Source organism: Uloborus diversus, chromosome 5, assembly GCF_026930045.1.
Source record: "Uloborus diversus isolate 005 chromosome 5, Udiv.v.3.1, whole genome shotgun sequence".
Classification (NCBI taxonomy): domain Eukaryota; kingdom Metazoa; phylum Arthropoda; class Arachnida; order Araneae; family Uloboridae; genus Uloborus; species Uloborus diversus.
This window is the reverse complement of record NC_072735.1, coordinates 23,051,682-23,067,879: the sequence shown is the minus strand read 5'-3', so window position 1 is coordinate 23,067,879 and position 16,198 is coordinate 23,051,682. Positions and strand designations below refer to the sequence as shown.

The 16,198-nt window shown below is 31.1% G+C and overlaps 1 protein-coding gene across 1 annotated transcript in view; it reads left to right on the top strand.

The window, feature by feature from the left end:
• The first annotated feature begins 245 nt into the window (after window positions 1-245).
• LOC129222850 (F-box/LRR-repeat protein 5-like) overlaps window positions 246-16,198 on the top strand; it is a 34,439-nt gene continuing 18,486 nt past the window's right edge. The window contains exons 1-4 of the mRNA XM_054857403.1: window positions 246-434; window positions 5,389-5,526; window positions 12,273-12,470; window positions 15,879-16,023. Coding sequence (XP_054713378.1) covers window positions 351-434; window positions 5,389-5,526; window positions 12,273-12,470; window positions 15,879-16,023 — 565 coding nt within the window. The 5' untranslated portion in view covers window positions 246-350. The remainder of the gene's footprint in view (window positions 435-5,388; window positions 5,527-12,272; window positions 12,471-15,878; window positions 16,024-16,198) is intronic.

Sequence of the window (16,198 nt, the reverse complement as noted above, 5' to 3'; positions counted from 1 at the left end):
TCTGGAGTTGCGAATAAGAATAGAATTTTTGAAAGAAAAAAGCCTAAGTAAATAAGAAAATCATTATTTTTTATCCAGGAATCTCATTTAGTAAACTTTTTCGGTTTGGGATGTGCTAATGCATCGTACATGCATGTATTATGACCTCTCCCTACCCTCCACTATTATTTTTACTCCAGTTATTGTGTTTTGTTTTTGCTTTCAACATGAGCTCCAACCGTAACTGCAATTATAGATTGCAGACAGAGTACAGGTTTAATGATAGTTTATTTACCTAAATGTATATTAAAGTAATGTTACTTTAGAAATTGACACTCGTATTTCATAGTCATACAATTTGACTCAGAACTATGGCACCATATCCAGAAGAAATTGACGTCTTTTCAGCGCCTCATTCGCGAATGAAGCAATTAGTCGATGTCTACTCTGAGAAAGTAAGTTTTTGTTTTTTGAACTCATATTATGTAATGTTTTAAAAAACAAATGTTTAATTTTTTCCGTACCATTTCATTGCATTGTTCTCTTTTATGCTGAGGTAAAAATGAACAAAGCTTTTTGATTTTGGAAAGAATGTTTTGAACTTTAATTCCTTTTTCGTTTGTAGCCTTAGATCTGTTAAGGCAGTTTCATTGAAAGTTATTGTTTGCAAGTTATATTAATTTGTGTGTTACTAAGTTGATCTTGTAACCAGTTGTTTTTGAAAACTTCCTTCACATGAGATAGAAATGGAAAACTATATCAATCGAGATATGTTTTAAGTACGGTTTTCAGAGGCGTAGGAACTTTGTAGAAGTAGGGGGAGCTGGGACACATTATGAGAAGTGTCAGGTATGTAAGGGGCAGAAGCAGTGGCCCCTTAAAATAATTGATGGGGAGGGGGGGGGGACTTTAAATTTTTTTTTCTACATTTGAAATTAACTTCGAAGCTTCCATCTCTTTTTTTTTTTATCTTGTATCAATTGTTTGTAGAGAGAATGAGGTGATAAAACTTCTGGTTTTGAAATAAGGTCAGTCAGCACTCGAAGATGAGCACGTAGAAATAGAGGAGTTTCGGGGATCCTCCCCCGGAAAATTTTCAGAATTCTTGTTCTAAAAACGAGTTTTTAGGCGATCTTTGGTAATGTCAGGGGGAGAAAAGGTTTGAATACCTTCCCTGAAAATTTTTTCGAAATTAATGTCTTAAAAACGCGATTGTATACCATATTTGTTGACTTTAGTGAAAATATGACTCGAAGGATTGTATTCGATCGATTTTTCGAATCGATTTACATCTCCCGCCCAATATTTCGATTTTGAAGTCTTGAAAACGTAATTGTAGACAACCTTCAATGATGTCAGAGGAAAAGGCTGTACTAGGGCTCTACTTTGGAAATTTTTAAACTTGAAGTCCTACTAGAGAGCGTTTTTCAATGATGTTATCAGAAAAGGTTCAGAGGTTCCTTCTCGTTAATTTTTTTCGAAATTATAGTCGCTAAAGCACACGACTGTGGATCATATTTGTTAGCATTAAGGGCCCAGCATTTTGTTTTAAATTGAAGTCCCAAAAACGGAACATTACATAATCTCCCATGTTTTGGAGGGCAAGGTATTCAGGGACTCTTCCGGTAATTTTCAGGGAATCGAATTTTGTAATCGGTGAAAACAAAATTTGAGGTGCTTTGTAATAATTTTGGAGGAAAGGGGAGGCTTCGACAACGTAGCATTTAGAAGAATTTCTTGTTTTCCAAGAACTAGAAAAAGGCGTATAGAAGAAACAGGAGGGCGGAGAAACAGAACGTTGGAAATGTGTTAAAATGAAGTGCTCGTTATATATTATATTGTTCAGATAAGTTTTTGTAAAAGTCTTTGATAGAAACTATAAAATATTAATATAATAATATTGTTGGGGGGTTTTTATCTGCAATAGTAGATGAAAAGTAACAATTTTGTCATGAAAATATATCTGTAAGTGACGATAAAATTGTAATTTAAAAAGCAAAAAAACAAGAATAACTGTAACTTCGTAAAGTATAATCTGAAGGTTCAGATAACTTAAAATGAGATAAGTTTTTGGAAAGTTGAAATTATTTGAACAAGTACAAACAACCTCAGCAATCATTTTTAGTTATGTCTGGAGCATCCATGTTATTCATATTTAAATGCCAAACTGACTCATCCCCCCCAGCTTGCTAGACACTTAATCTTTTGTCCCAGAATTAAAGAAATTAGCCCAAAAATCAAAAATAGGATTTTTTTCCTAATTTGTGTGGTCTTAAAAATGTATTCTAGATGATCTTTGCTAATGCTAGGGTGGAAAAGTGGCCTGGGAGCATTTTCCTCGGCATTTTCTCGAAATTGAAACTTTAAAAATTTTATATTTTTCCTCTGATTACGTTAAGGAGGTTGGTATTTTAGGGTTCTTCCTGGAATTTTTTTCAAAATTGTTGTTCTGAAAACGCAGTTTTAGACATTATTCGGAGATGTTAATTAGAGGAGAAATCCGGCCCCCCCCCCCCTTCCAGAAATTTGTTGAAAATGAACAGTCTAAGAAACGCAGCTGTGTGCCATCTTTGATATTGTTATGAAGACTGGAAATTTTTCCAAATTGGAGCTCCAAAAACAATTTTATTTGACTTTTAATGATGTTAGAGGTGAGTTTTCGGATGTTTTATCCCAGTAATTATTTGAAAGGTAAGGCCTTAAACAAAATTTAAGATTATTTTAAATTATATTGGCAGAGGGTGAGGGGAGCGGAAGCTCATTAATAAAATTTTCGAAGTTAGTTGTCAAAACGCAGTTTTAGATGATAGTTGGCTATGTTACTGGGAGGAGAGGTTCGGGATCCGTCTTCTGCAATTTTAGATGACTAGTTGACTCACACGAAGCATTCGAGTTCAAAGGAAGAATTTTCTGATTTCAATGCAACCTCGAGATGCTATAGACCAAAGCAATGCGTAGTAAAGCAGCAAAATAAATTTATCCTTCTGCAAAGTCAAACTGCTATTTACCCACTTAAAATCAATGTTTTGTTTCCTGATTTTAACAACAACAGATATACAGCTTAGAATTTTGCATATTAGTATAAACTTGGATTAACATTCTGCTGAAAAACAATAAAAACCCATTAAAACGATATTTTTCGTCCCAGATTTGAACTCCCACCCTTTCCGTCATTAGCATGCTGCTTTATTCAACCAAGCCAATGTGTCTTCGCTCTCAGCTGCTATTAATTTCCAAAATTATTTGAGTGGTTTGGTTTTTCCAGAATGAAAGTTTCAATTTCCAGCCTTATATTTTTATTTGTTTGAAATACAAGAGTTTGCGGCCCCCGTCAAAAAAAAAAAAAAAAAACTTTTAACATCTTGGACTTATATGGTAGTTCAGACTTATCTTAGTTTTTACACTTTCTTTTGTTTTAAATGTCATGTCTCCAAAACATCGCTATAAAATTTTTGCTTAATTTCGCCTTTTGTATTTAAACACTTAGAACTAGAACACTAGCAGTGGTGTGACTAGTCATGACATTTTTAAATCTCGCCTTACTCTGTTTCAACTTTTTCTCTAATTAAAATGTATTTTGGTGGCACCAAAATACATTTAGTATATACAAAATAGTATTTTGCTCTACTTAATCACTATTTTCCTGATGATATTTTTACAAAAAGAAAAAGAAAAAGAAAAGAAAAGAAGAAATTAAAAAATGCCGGCAGCCCCTATGAAGTTATGTTTATTTACGTATTCATTTTTTACTTGATTAACGCTTGTCATAGATTTGTACTAAACACTGAATACTTTCTTTTCGTTAAAAAATGTTCAGAAACGTTCGTTTCAGCGCTCCTCAGAGGTAAATCATCACCTTGCTTGGATGATCCTAAATAATATTCAGAGATTGCATTTGCTTTCAAATTTTGCAGAAAAAAACTCTTTTGACACTTTTATTCTATTTGTTCACTTATTATTTCTATTACATGTTCTTAAGATCGCAAAGGTTTCCTTTCTGCTTTTTTTTTGCATCACTAATATGAAATTGGTGACGCCATTTCTGAAAAACTGGGGGAGGGGGGAGGGGTAGTAAAACCCCCCCAAAAAAATGTTTGGTTACGCTACGCCTCTGACTGGTACTGATTTTCACTGCCCGCGGAGTATAGAGTCCACTTTCCCATATTTCGGCAATCAAGAGTGTTTAAACAGTGAAAAAAAAGGTGAAGGTGAATTGAAGTGCACTGACCACTCCGTCTGCTTACCCGAAATTCCCAAAAAAGGCAGATCACATTTTTGAAATCAGGTTCGAGGTAAACAATGTTCGGCAAAAAATAGTAGTGCAAGAATTTTCCGGGGGAGCTGAGCCGGTCTGAAATATTCCAGGGGGAGCTTAAGCTCCCTCAGCTCCCCCGGTTCCGACGCCTATGACGGTTTTAAGCTAATATTTAACATTGGTTTACTAAAGAAATGCCATTGAATTGCCGTGTTTTGATGTTGATATAAATGTGATTTTTTTTTAAAAAAAACTTAGAAATAATATTTAAACATTTTTCATCTTTAGGTTATATCAAAAAAACCTAGGTTTTTGTATCTCAAATATTCCCCAAAATTGCTTGGAATAATATAAACCTGAACACTTAAGTAATGCCTGCCCTGGTCAGATCTGGAGGGGGGAGAAGTCATGATCCAACCTTTGGGGGACCAAGAGTAGCCTAAAGGCACGTTTTGGGGAAAAAAGTTGCAAAACATCCGTAACTGATTTCCTATTTGTGACAGAATATTGTAGTTATAACCTTTTCCATCAGAAACGGCGTACTGCTATTGCACTGTACCTTTTCTGATCAGTGGCATAGCCAAGGGAGGGAGGGAGCGGAGAGATAAAGGGATCATATACTCTCCCCCCTTGTAATATAATACTTGTTTATGCTATTTGGCAATACTGATTTTAACTAAATTAATTGGCAACAATAGCTTTTGTCCTTTTGTCATTTTATGTTTGAAGAAAGCTTAGTTAATTTATCTAGCTTGGTTTTCAGTAAACAAAAGCTTTATTCTTTAAGCCATACTTACATTGTAATGATTATTTATAACACCCCTCAAAAAAAAAAAAAAGATTGTATAAACACACATGCAAGAGCCTAGAATTTTTGCTTTTTGGCCGTATGTTTTCGCTAAATTACACATGACCCGCCCAGCCCCTATGAAACATTTCTCACTGTGCCACTGCTTCTAATAATAACTCCATCTCTCCTTTGTGGAAAGCCCCTTGAGAGTGCTTACAGATAATTTTTAGATTTCAAAAGTTCCATGTAAATAAAATCCTCTCTATATCAGTAAACTGTTGTGTTTGTTTTTGGTGATTTTATTTATTGAAATATTAGGTATGTGACAGAATTTTCTAAAAGGTTTTGAAATTTTGTATTTCAGTTGACTTGTACAGATTTTAAGGATTATGCTGCTGTGGAGTCATTATTACATGATTTACATGACACATTTTGTGAATTTAAGTCTCACGAACAAATCGAGAACAAATATATTATGAGAAAACTGAAGAAAAGGCTGAAAGTATGTATGCTTGTTGTAAATAATGCTGTATTCCTTCTTTATTTTTTATTCATAAAATTTAGGTAATGTAACAATTTTGATTGGTCAGAAAAAAATAAATACCCTATGGATGTGTACTCACTAGTGCATATTTTTATTTCTGAAATATATAAAATTCGTAAAAGTAGTTAACCAAAGAAAAATGAGTAAAGCATCTAATGCTTAAATAATTCTATTAAAATTAATAGACATGTATCAGTTACGCTATATTTTATTTCCTGTGGATTAAATTATCAAATTTTACAAATGATTGTAAATATCATTTATACTTAAATGCCATTCAAGGTATGTAAATTTTTTTTTAAATGTATATTTATGAATGTAAATAATGAAAGAAATATTAATTTTAGAATTGATGCATTATAATAATAGCATAAAAAATGAAGTGATTTGAGGAAGCAGTTACTATTTAATGACTTAAGTTTGCACTGATTGAAAATATCGGATATATATGTCAAAATATCAGATATATTATATCAAGATATTGGATATTTTCAATATTTTCGAAAATATCATGATATTTTCGAACCCTGATGCAGATACAGTCAACTTTGTCATTTAGTATGTTAATGTATGATTAAGACCTTAAAGTAAGAGCTAATGAAACTGTATAGCTGAAAAGAAAGTGAACAAGAAAGTCCCCTCTTGCCTCCTCCACTGAATAAAACATATATAAATTTAGTTCACTACTTGGTTTCTATTGAATGTCTAATAATATTCAGCTGCTCTGAATAATTATTCCCCCTCTTATACTTGCTTCCTAGGTAAACATTCTTTTCAACTTACTATTAGGATGTAAATATGTATTTGTCGTTATTCCTTATGCTCTCAATTTGTTTCAAAAGTAATCTAGAGTTAATATGTACTAAGTCAAAAATGCATGATAATCTGACTTCAGATTTAAATATCGAGGGGGGAAAACTACGAAATATTTGTGCATTCTACATTTAACATAAATCTTTGAGAATTGCGTCCTATTATTTTAGCTTAATTTTTATTCATTAAAAGGCTTGTTGATTATGTATACTATAATTAAATTTTATCATAATGTATGATCAGGCCAGTCCTTTCAAAGTTTTGCAGGGAGAGGGGGTTGGTATGAATTCAATGCATTATGAAGTAGGAAAAAAAACAAAATAGGAGGAAAAATGCATAATTACATTACAGTTTGAAAATCCAGGGAAGCGGAGGTTAATTGACTTCAAGGACTCCCTGATTGCCCAAATGATGGGCTTGTGTGTGAAACCAGTTTGCTTCATATGGTTCTTCAGCAGTGGCGGAGATTCAGAAGGGCAAGGGGGCGCAATCGCCCCCTTCTTTTTATGGCTATATTATTTATTTTGGGTCATTCCATATCAAATCAACCAATAAAAAATAAATTTCGAAGGTCAATGTTTTGGATTGTTATGATTTTTTGTCTGTTTATTATACTTATCTCCCGAAAAAACTGAAGTTTCAAATTTTTTCAACAATTCTTTGCAAAGTTATACAATTTTTAAATTTTGGAAGAATCCGAAATTTTGCATTGATTAAAATCTTAAGAGGTCTATTTTTAGAGTACTATTTGACTTAGAAGTCTACAATTGGTGCTCTTTTGTTCAGTCTTTTATGAGGTTTTCAAAAATATATAACAAAGCCCAGTTGCTAAAAAAAATGTTTTTTCAATTTTTTTATTAAAAAAGTTTTTTTTAATTTGTAAAAATTAAAAATCAAAATTTTTAATTTTCTTGAAAAAAATATATGTTACTTAGCCTTTTGTTAGCAACATTTATTCAAAATTTCAAGATGGCATTCTTTTCGTATCATGCAGAAAAAAACTTTTTCCTCTTTCATCAGTGCTTTAATGGGTCATGCCATGTCAAATCAACCAATAAAAAATAAATTTTTAAGGTCAATGTTTTAGAATGTAATGATTTTTTTATCTGTCTATGACAAATCTGAAGTTTCAAATTATTTCAACTATTCTTTCCAAAGTTATAAATTTTTTTAACTCTGGAAGCATCATAAATTTTACATTGTTTAGTAATCTTTAAAAGGCTATTATCAAAGAACTAATTGACTTAAAAGGTTAAAACTTGTGCTGTTTTCTTCAGTATTTTAGGAGGTTTTAAAAAATATATAACAAAATCTAGCTACAAAAAAAAAAAAAAAAATCATTTGTTTAAAAAAAAAATATTTTGTAAAAATTAAAAATCAAAATTTTTAATTTTCTTGAAAAAAAAAAAACAGGGTACTTAGTCTTCTTTAAGCAACATAAATTCAAAATTTCATGATGGCATTTTTGTGGTATCATGGAGGAAAAAAAAATTTCTCTTTCAAACAGATGCTTTAATTTTATTTGTAAAAAACATTTGTTCTAATGAAAAGTAATTAAAGTTTAAACCCGGACTATTGCATAGAAAAACAAGTACTTGGCAGTATTACAAGCATATTAACAAGTTCAAACAATTTTTTTAGTGAAAAAATATTTATTATTGAATAAAAAATCTAAATGTTATTTAAATTTGAAAACTTCAATTTAAAAGTTACTGAAGCTTTTTTAGCCATATTTTAAAAGCAAATTTAAGTTTTATTTATACATAACTGCTACAATATAAAATTTAATATTTTTTTAAACCCATTAAGAAGCAGTTTGAGATGTGTGTAACTAACTCACTTTGCTACTATAGAACTCGATTTGTAAGTCCTAGTATAGATATACTTTCTTCTTATGTAAGATTACAATTGCTTTTGCCATCTCCTCTTTCGAGACTTGGTATGCCCTGCTTCTAGCAGGGACAGGATGTAATTTGCACAGAACAAAATTTTTAGGAATGGTCAAAATGTCTGCTTTTCTTGGATAAATGAATGATGATGATGGTTTGCTAGGATGAAGGAAAGAAACCTGGATTTCTTCTTCTATCTGATCTTTTGAAATTACATATCCTATCCACCATTTGCTGTCACAGGCACAAGCAATATAGCCCACAAATTCTTCAAACTGTACATCCCCATTATGAGGGCTCATGAACTCGGAATCCTCTGTACTAGAGCCTGGTTTTGGATCTTTGCTGAACTCATTCATAACATCATTAGTTTCAGGAACTGAGGAATGTTTTTGCTTACTTAATTGTATGCGACAAGCAGTACAAATTTTCATTCCTTCTTCAATGCCATATGTTAGTGTTGTCATCCACAAACTTGCAGTTCTTAGATCTTTTTTCACCCAATGTCCTTCCTTTTTAAATGGATTGCAGCAAAATATGCTCCATTGTTTATCCATTTTCAACTGAAAGTTGACTCTTAACAACAAAAATATGCATAAATTTAACATTAAAATAACAATAAAACTTGGAAAAAAAATTCTCAAAGAAAGCAAGCAGTAAAATTTAGAATGTGCACTGTCCAAGAACATACAAAGTACTGAAGATTTCAATGCCTCTGTAGTGGGAGAAAGCAGACAAGTTTCATATTACACCAGGAGAAAGCCTAAGGATTCGTTACAGCTGGCAGCTAATGAGTGGAAGTGGCTACTTAGGGATGGGTAGCAGGGATGTAAGTGCTGAAGCATGACTCATGATGGTCAAGCCCTTCTACTGTATCAACCCATGAACATAAGATTGAAAAAATGTTGATTGGAGACCTTTGCTTTACCGAATTATTTCAACACTTTCGATTACGGACCATTTGCCATTGATAAGTCGACTAATATATTTTCAGTTAATAAATTTTAATACTTGGCTATTTAAAAAAACCTGCATATATGCATATATATATATGGGCAGTTCTCAAAAGGTGGGAGCAAACACAGACCTCAACTTTGAAGCTTCAACACCAAATAACTTTCATTTTAATTAACTCAAAAATTTTTGAGTTAAATTATAATACTGTATAGAGACAAGAATTGACATAAATTATGGAAAAAATGCTCTTTAAATGCCCTTAAAAAAATATTTTCTTTGCTAAAAGGTGCAATTTTGGACATACCAAAACGTTAACTGAGCAAATGTACCATTAAAGAAAAATTTTTTTAAATTATTTCCATACGTTTCAAAAAAAAATTTAAAGGTATGAATCCTACACTGAATAATTTTTTGTTAATATTTTACACAAATAACAAAAGTAAAGACAGATTATTCACTTTGTAAACGATTTTAGAAAGTAGTAAGTTTGAAATTTGATGCATGTCCAAAATTTACGATCTTTACAATGCTATTTTTTGAGAACTAAGTATATGATGTTTTCATTTTAAAGGTGTTTATCGAGCCTCAGAATCAATTTTTAATTGTTTAAAAGTGTTTTCATAAGCTTTTATGCAGTATCTTAGAAGAAAAATAATTTTTTTTAAACGTACATGTGAGATGTCCAAATGGCGTTACGATCTTGACGCCGATAATTCTGTCCATTTATTCATAATTTTTGATGATCTACTGTCTTCTAACCTCAATAAAAAACGTTATTATAATGTTATCTTCTTTAATCCATTGGTATTCTGCATAATTAATATGTTACACATTGAACAATACATAAATTACAGTAGAAACATGGGTGCTTGTGATCGAACCGAAAGCCATTTTGCGCTAAAATCGCCAAGCAAACCTCCGTTGGCGACAACACAGTATACGATAAGCTAAAGGTTACCAGAGGGGAATTCCAATTTGACAAATGTAGTTTATCGTCAGCTGTACCAGTTTTGGCGACTTTATCACCTGCGCTAGCATTTTTTTTTTTTTCCCCGCTTTTATTATTTTAGAATTCTTTTTCTCTTTTTTCTTTTGGAAACATAATTTAACGATCTCCAAATAGAAATACGAATTTCTTTCTTCAATAATTTTTTTAGACATCATTTTAATTCTTATGACATTAGAAAAAATATTCATTATTAAAACTGATGTTACTTTTTACAATTGTATTATTTTTAATTTGAAGCTTTTTTTTAAACTTTGCATCAATTTCTTCAAAATCATTCCAAAACTGTATTAAATGTAAGGAGCAGCATGTATAGCCATTCAAGTATTTCATTAATATCCTCTTTATTATTAAATTGCAAAATTTAAAAAGTAGTAAATAAAATTTTCATTGGAAAAGTTAAAAATCAGATTAACAATTGTCAAAAATGGTGAAACTTACGTTATGATGATGTCCAAAATCCGTTACCTACAGGAAAACAATGTCCAAAATCTGTTACCTACAGATTGCTGATTTAATTTGCTAATTAACAATTTTTACAAATACCTGCTGTCTTTTCATGTTCATATATTGTGTTCTAGGTATGCATACTATAGAATAAAATCAAAATTGATGTCAAATTCGAAAATTTTTGAAATTGCTCAAAGTTAACCTTTTTGTTCCCACCTTTTGAGAACTGCCCATATATATATGTTTCTGTATAAATAAACATCTATATATATATAAAGGAATCAAACCAAGGGTGCCAATAACACCTCCTCAAATACTGTACAGCCCCCCCCCCCCCCCCACAGGGATGAAACTTCTTTACAGAGAAAAATCCCCCTTAAAAATCTTAATGGCACAGTCTTTGCCATCCTTCCACCTTCCACCCCCTTTGGATGATCCAGCTGATCAAGCAGTATGAATTGTTGAATAAAGATGTTGAAAGAGGAAATTTTTTTTTTCATATGTTACCACAATAATGCCATCATGAAATTTTGCATAAATGTTGCTAAAGTAAGACTTAATAACATAATTTTTTTTCAAAAAAATTAAAAATTTCGATTTTGAGTTTTTTTAAATTAAAAATTTTTTTTTTCAAAAAAATGTTAAAAAAAAGAAAAAAGTAGAAGTAGGTCATGTCATATATTTTATGAAACCTTATTAAATACAGAACAAAACACTACCAGTTTTAACTCTTTGAGTCAAATAGTTTTTTAATTACGGCCGTTTAAAGAAAACACGTCAGGAAAAATTTTCAACTTCGTCAAAACTTTAAAATATTATAATTCGAAAACAAATGAGTGAAAAAATCCAAAACTTTTTATATTTTCTCTGTTGTGGTAATACTCCATTGGAACTAAAAATGAGCAAAATCTAAAGACATGACGTTTTGACCATTGGTTGATTTGATATGGAATTACCCTTTATTTTCCAATTTAAGAACCAAACTAATGTCAAAATTTTCAGAACATAATTATTTCCCTTCATATATCTGTTTATGAACGAAGCATTATTTAGTGCAAGCAATAACTTTTAGTTAATGTATTCTTTGTTTAGATATTAATAAATCAATTATTTTAATAAACAAACCATACTTGTTTAATAAAATCATTACCGTGCATTTGTGACACCTCAAAATACTTTGGTAAGTCTAATTCATGTCTAAGTGTTTCTTTGGAGAAAGTTATTGTGTACAAAGTTCGTGAAAATCGCGAGTTAAGTTGTTAGTCTTGCATCAATTTCCACTTATCTGCTTCAATATTCTCAAAACCAGCCGTAACCAAATTTTGTTCTTTTTTTTCTCTCCCCTCCCTCCTTCCGTACACACTTTTAAGTCTGAATCGCCGCCACTGTTCTTCAGCCAACTCTTAAGGGTTCTTGACTCTGAGGAGGTTTTAACAGTTTAAACTAGTATCCCCTTTTTCACGAATATACTGGTTATGATTTGTTGTTCGTATTTTTATTGACTTGTTTTAAAACATGATGAAGTTTTACTTCTGAAGAAACTTTGTTGCATCTGATATTTATTAATTTATTGTCATTATTATTTTCAGTCTTTGTCCATTCATGATGCTGCTGTATGTAATTGTCATTCTGATAATCAGTTGTCTGACATGTTGGCTCTTGTCAAGGATGGATACTCTTGCACATCTAAACCAGAAGCAGAACGTATCAATTTTGGTGTTAAACTAGAAAATGCCCTTCGAGAATTTACTGGATCCTTCCTACCTCACATGAAGGAAGAGGAAGAGGTTTGTTTGAATCTTTTATCTCAATGCAATTAATGGATTTTTTAATCATTTCTTTCGTTTGTTTGTTTTTTCATCTATTTACCAATTAGTTTATGGATTTTTTAAATTTTTTGAATTTTGGGTCATTAACTTAACAGGTTTATTGCAAATTTATTTTAACCAAATTTATTATGTTTTTCTCAAAGAAACTTATATGTAGAAAAAAAATTATAATACCTAATAAAACTATTATCCTAAAAAGCAAGTTTATTTAATAAATTTTAGTTTATGCCATTTATTTTTGCAAGTTTTTATATAATGCTTGTCTGCTTGAGATTTTAGCTAAATATATGTTAATTTTTTAATATTAGTAGAAAACAGGGCTTAGTTTCTAACAAACAAGGTGTGAGAGCTATAGGTGAAAACTGGGAGGAAATTTGTTAAGTAGCCAATGGCCAATAGGCTTTGTTTTGTTTGTGGCTATTTTTATAATTGGGAATATACAGGCAACCTTTAGTCCTAGATGTATACTTCCAATTGCAAAAAAGTTTAAAATCAGATGCAGAGTTAAGATATTGAAAGTTTGAAGTGAAAATAGAAATAAGTCAAAAAATACAATATTTAACTTTTTATACGGGCCCCAGGTCCCCCAACTTATGTTTAGCGAAATAATTTCCACTTAAAAAATAAATCCAACACAAAAAGTTTAAAATTAATGCGACCAATGTTCACCAAGATATGAAACGCACGTTTTGTGACTTACACTACTTTTCACTCGCCGTCAATAACACCTGTTGGGGAAAACATAGCAGTTAACAAGTGTTAAAAATTATATTTGTGTATAGAGTGTGGTTTTTCAAACTGTTTGAAGTTTCGTAGTGTTTTTGCGTATCACGGCATAACATTTGCATTTATTTTTGAATAGCAATAAAAAATATAATTAACTTGTTTTTCTTACTTTGACGACCTGTCATTCTTCTGAAAGGGCGATAAGTTCCAATCTCGCCTTCAGTACGGTCCTTAAAACTTTTAACTGGAATATGTCCTTGAGTTTTAGTTGCAAAAATGTCAAGTTTTTTGTGTCAGCAATAGTTTTTATTGGAGATTGTTTCTCTAAATATTAGTAAGGGGACCTAGGGCCCATATAACAAGTTAAATTTTTTTTTTGACTCGTTTTTTACTTTTCCTTCAGACTTTCAATATCTTAACTCTGCATCTGATTTTGAACATTTTTGCAATTGGAAGTATACATCTAGGACTAACAGTTGGGAAAATAAAGGTCTCTCAGGTAAAAACTGAATACCCTGTATATTTTGAGACTTAAACAAACTGTTACCCTAATATTTTTAATATATATTTCTATAAATCAGTTTTCTGGGCGATATATGTAAACAGCCCTGTCAGTTAGGCATTTGCAGGCGAGGAGATCAATTGCTTCCCTCCTGGATCATAATTTTGTTGTTTTTTCCTATAAAATATATTTAATACAAACTCTTTGTCCCCAACCTCCAAAATGTGTGAAATGATGAGCCTGTATGTAAAGCATACTCATTGCATAACTAACTAGCCCTGAAATTCATACATGACATGTTTGTGATTATTTTTAATGTAGAAATAAATTGAATTAACTTATTAAACATTCACTTTCAACAAATTTGATTAAAACTACATTAAAATATCAAGTGCATGTAGAATGAAATTATTCATAATTGTAGCACCACATTTGATTAAATCAACAAATGTATATCAAATATAATTAAAAATTGAGAACATTTCCATCAACGTAACAGCTCCATTGCTTCCACCACACTCTAAGCAACTAGTAGCAAAATTTAGAGCCGATAAAATGTTGCTTTGTATCTTAGTTATAGAGCAGCATAAATCAAGTATCAGTCTTCGGCAACGGAACAATATTAATAAAAATGATACATCATTAAAGAAAAAAAAATTGTTTACCTGAAAGTAGAACTAAATCTGTCATGTGTGGCTACAACAAAGCATAGAGTAAATATAATCATGATAGATTTTAATTTAAATTATGTCAGTGCAAATTAAGCCCTAAAATAATACCTGAAATAAAAATTGATTTCTCTTTTTTGATTCTTTTTTAACAACATTAAACATTTATAATGTTATTTCATCCTGAATTCCTGTTATTAGCTATTCCATTTTAACACATTTATCATTTGTGACACAAAACACCCCACAAAGACTCAGAATATGTTAGATTCTTGTTCCATTGCTTGAACTTTATGAGGAACACATACTCGAATTCTATGTAATGTAGAGCCAAACTGTTGTGATCCATTTCTTTATCTCCCCACCAAAGCCATTGAGAACATCCTAAAACTGGGGATAAACAGTCGATCCTGGTATGCCTACGACTTTGGTGCAAGTCCAAGGAAAGAGGAGAATGTATGCCAGTCAAAAGGGTTACAGAGATGCTCAGAAATACAGATTGTTGTTAGCCCATTCTAGTGTGAAGAGATGTAATGATGCTAGATAACATACTAAGTTTTTGTTTTTAGATTGTTTTCTAAGTTTGAACTGTTTTTGTAAATAAGTGTATATGTTGTGTTATTAAAAATAATTTTAAGACATATTGAACTGGTAATGGTTCAAGAGCCTGGTACCGACCTACAATAATGCATTTGAAGATTTCATGAAGCATATTTAAGTAATATTTCTTTGGCTCAGTGACAGACGAATCTTCTGAAATATGCCCATTACTGAGAAATTTGTCGTGTGGCTACCAAGACTGATATTAAGTATGGTCCACTGACCATTAAACTGATACTTAAAGAAATATTGAAATATTGTTCATAGAAATATGCAAAATCTAATTGCAATACATAGAAGTAGAGTCTGCTTTTAAAAAATTCATGCAATGAAACAAGAATGTAACATATCTGGTGTCTATGTGAGATATCTCTAGCAACTATGATATGTCTGTTCCCATGGACTTGACCCTTAACACTTGGTTATGAATTTCCACCTTAAATTGCGCAAATGGATTTTAGGCAGTTACGTATTTCAGGCTGGCAGATACAAAAGAACTGAGTGTAAAATAATGTTTGCAGGAAATTTTTCTCCAGCCCACCTTTTCATTTTTAGAACTAAGCCCCTCATTAGTGATATCACAGTCACTTAAGAGAATAACTTGTAAGAAACTTCATAAATTGGCTATTTGTTTGCTGCAAATACTTTGTTCTTTTCAAATTGATTATTTCATATTGCAAACATATAGTTGCTGTATATTTTAATCATCCGTTTTGCTGATGAATCCTTTGATTAGAAATAAGTGGTTTAGATTTCCAAGATTTTTTTTTCCCTTTATTTCAGTTGATTGTGTATAGGTAGTGAATATTTTATATTTGCAGTTATAAACATTAAAATAGTTATATTTATGAAATCTTTGACATTTTCTAGGTTTTTCAACCTATGTTAATGAAGTACTTTGAGTATGAAGAATTAAAATGTTTGAAAGAACAGGTTCTTGAAGAGCACAGTAAATGGCATTTATATGAAACTGACAATGAAAAGCATTTTTTTGAAGCTGCTGAAGCAGATTTAAGTATGTAATGAGCATCTCATACTTACTTATTAAGTTTTCATTCAGTATTTTTCATCAAAAAAAAAGCTTAAATATATAATTATGGGTACAATATGAATCACAGGCATTTAAATTGGGTTAATACAAGAGGTAATGAGTGTTGTAATTGATCATATTACTTATACTTGTAAATCTG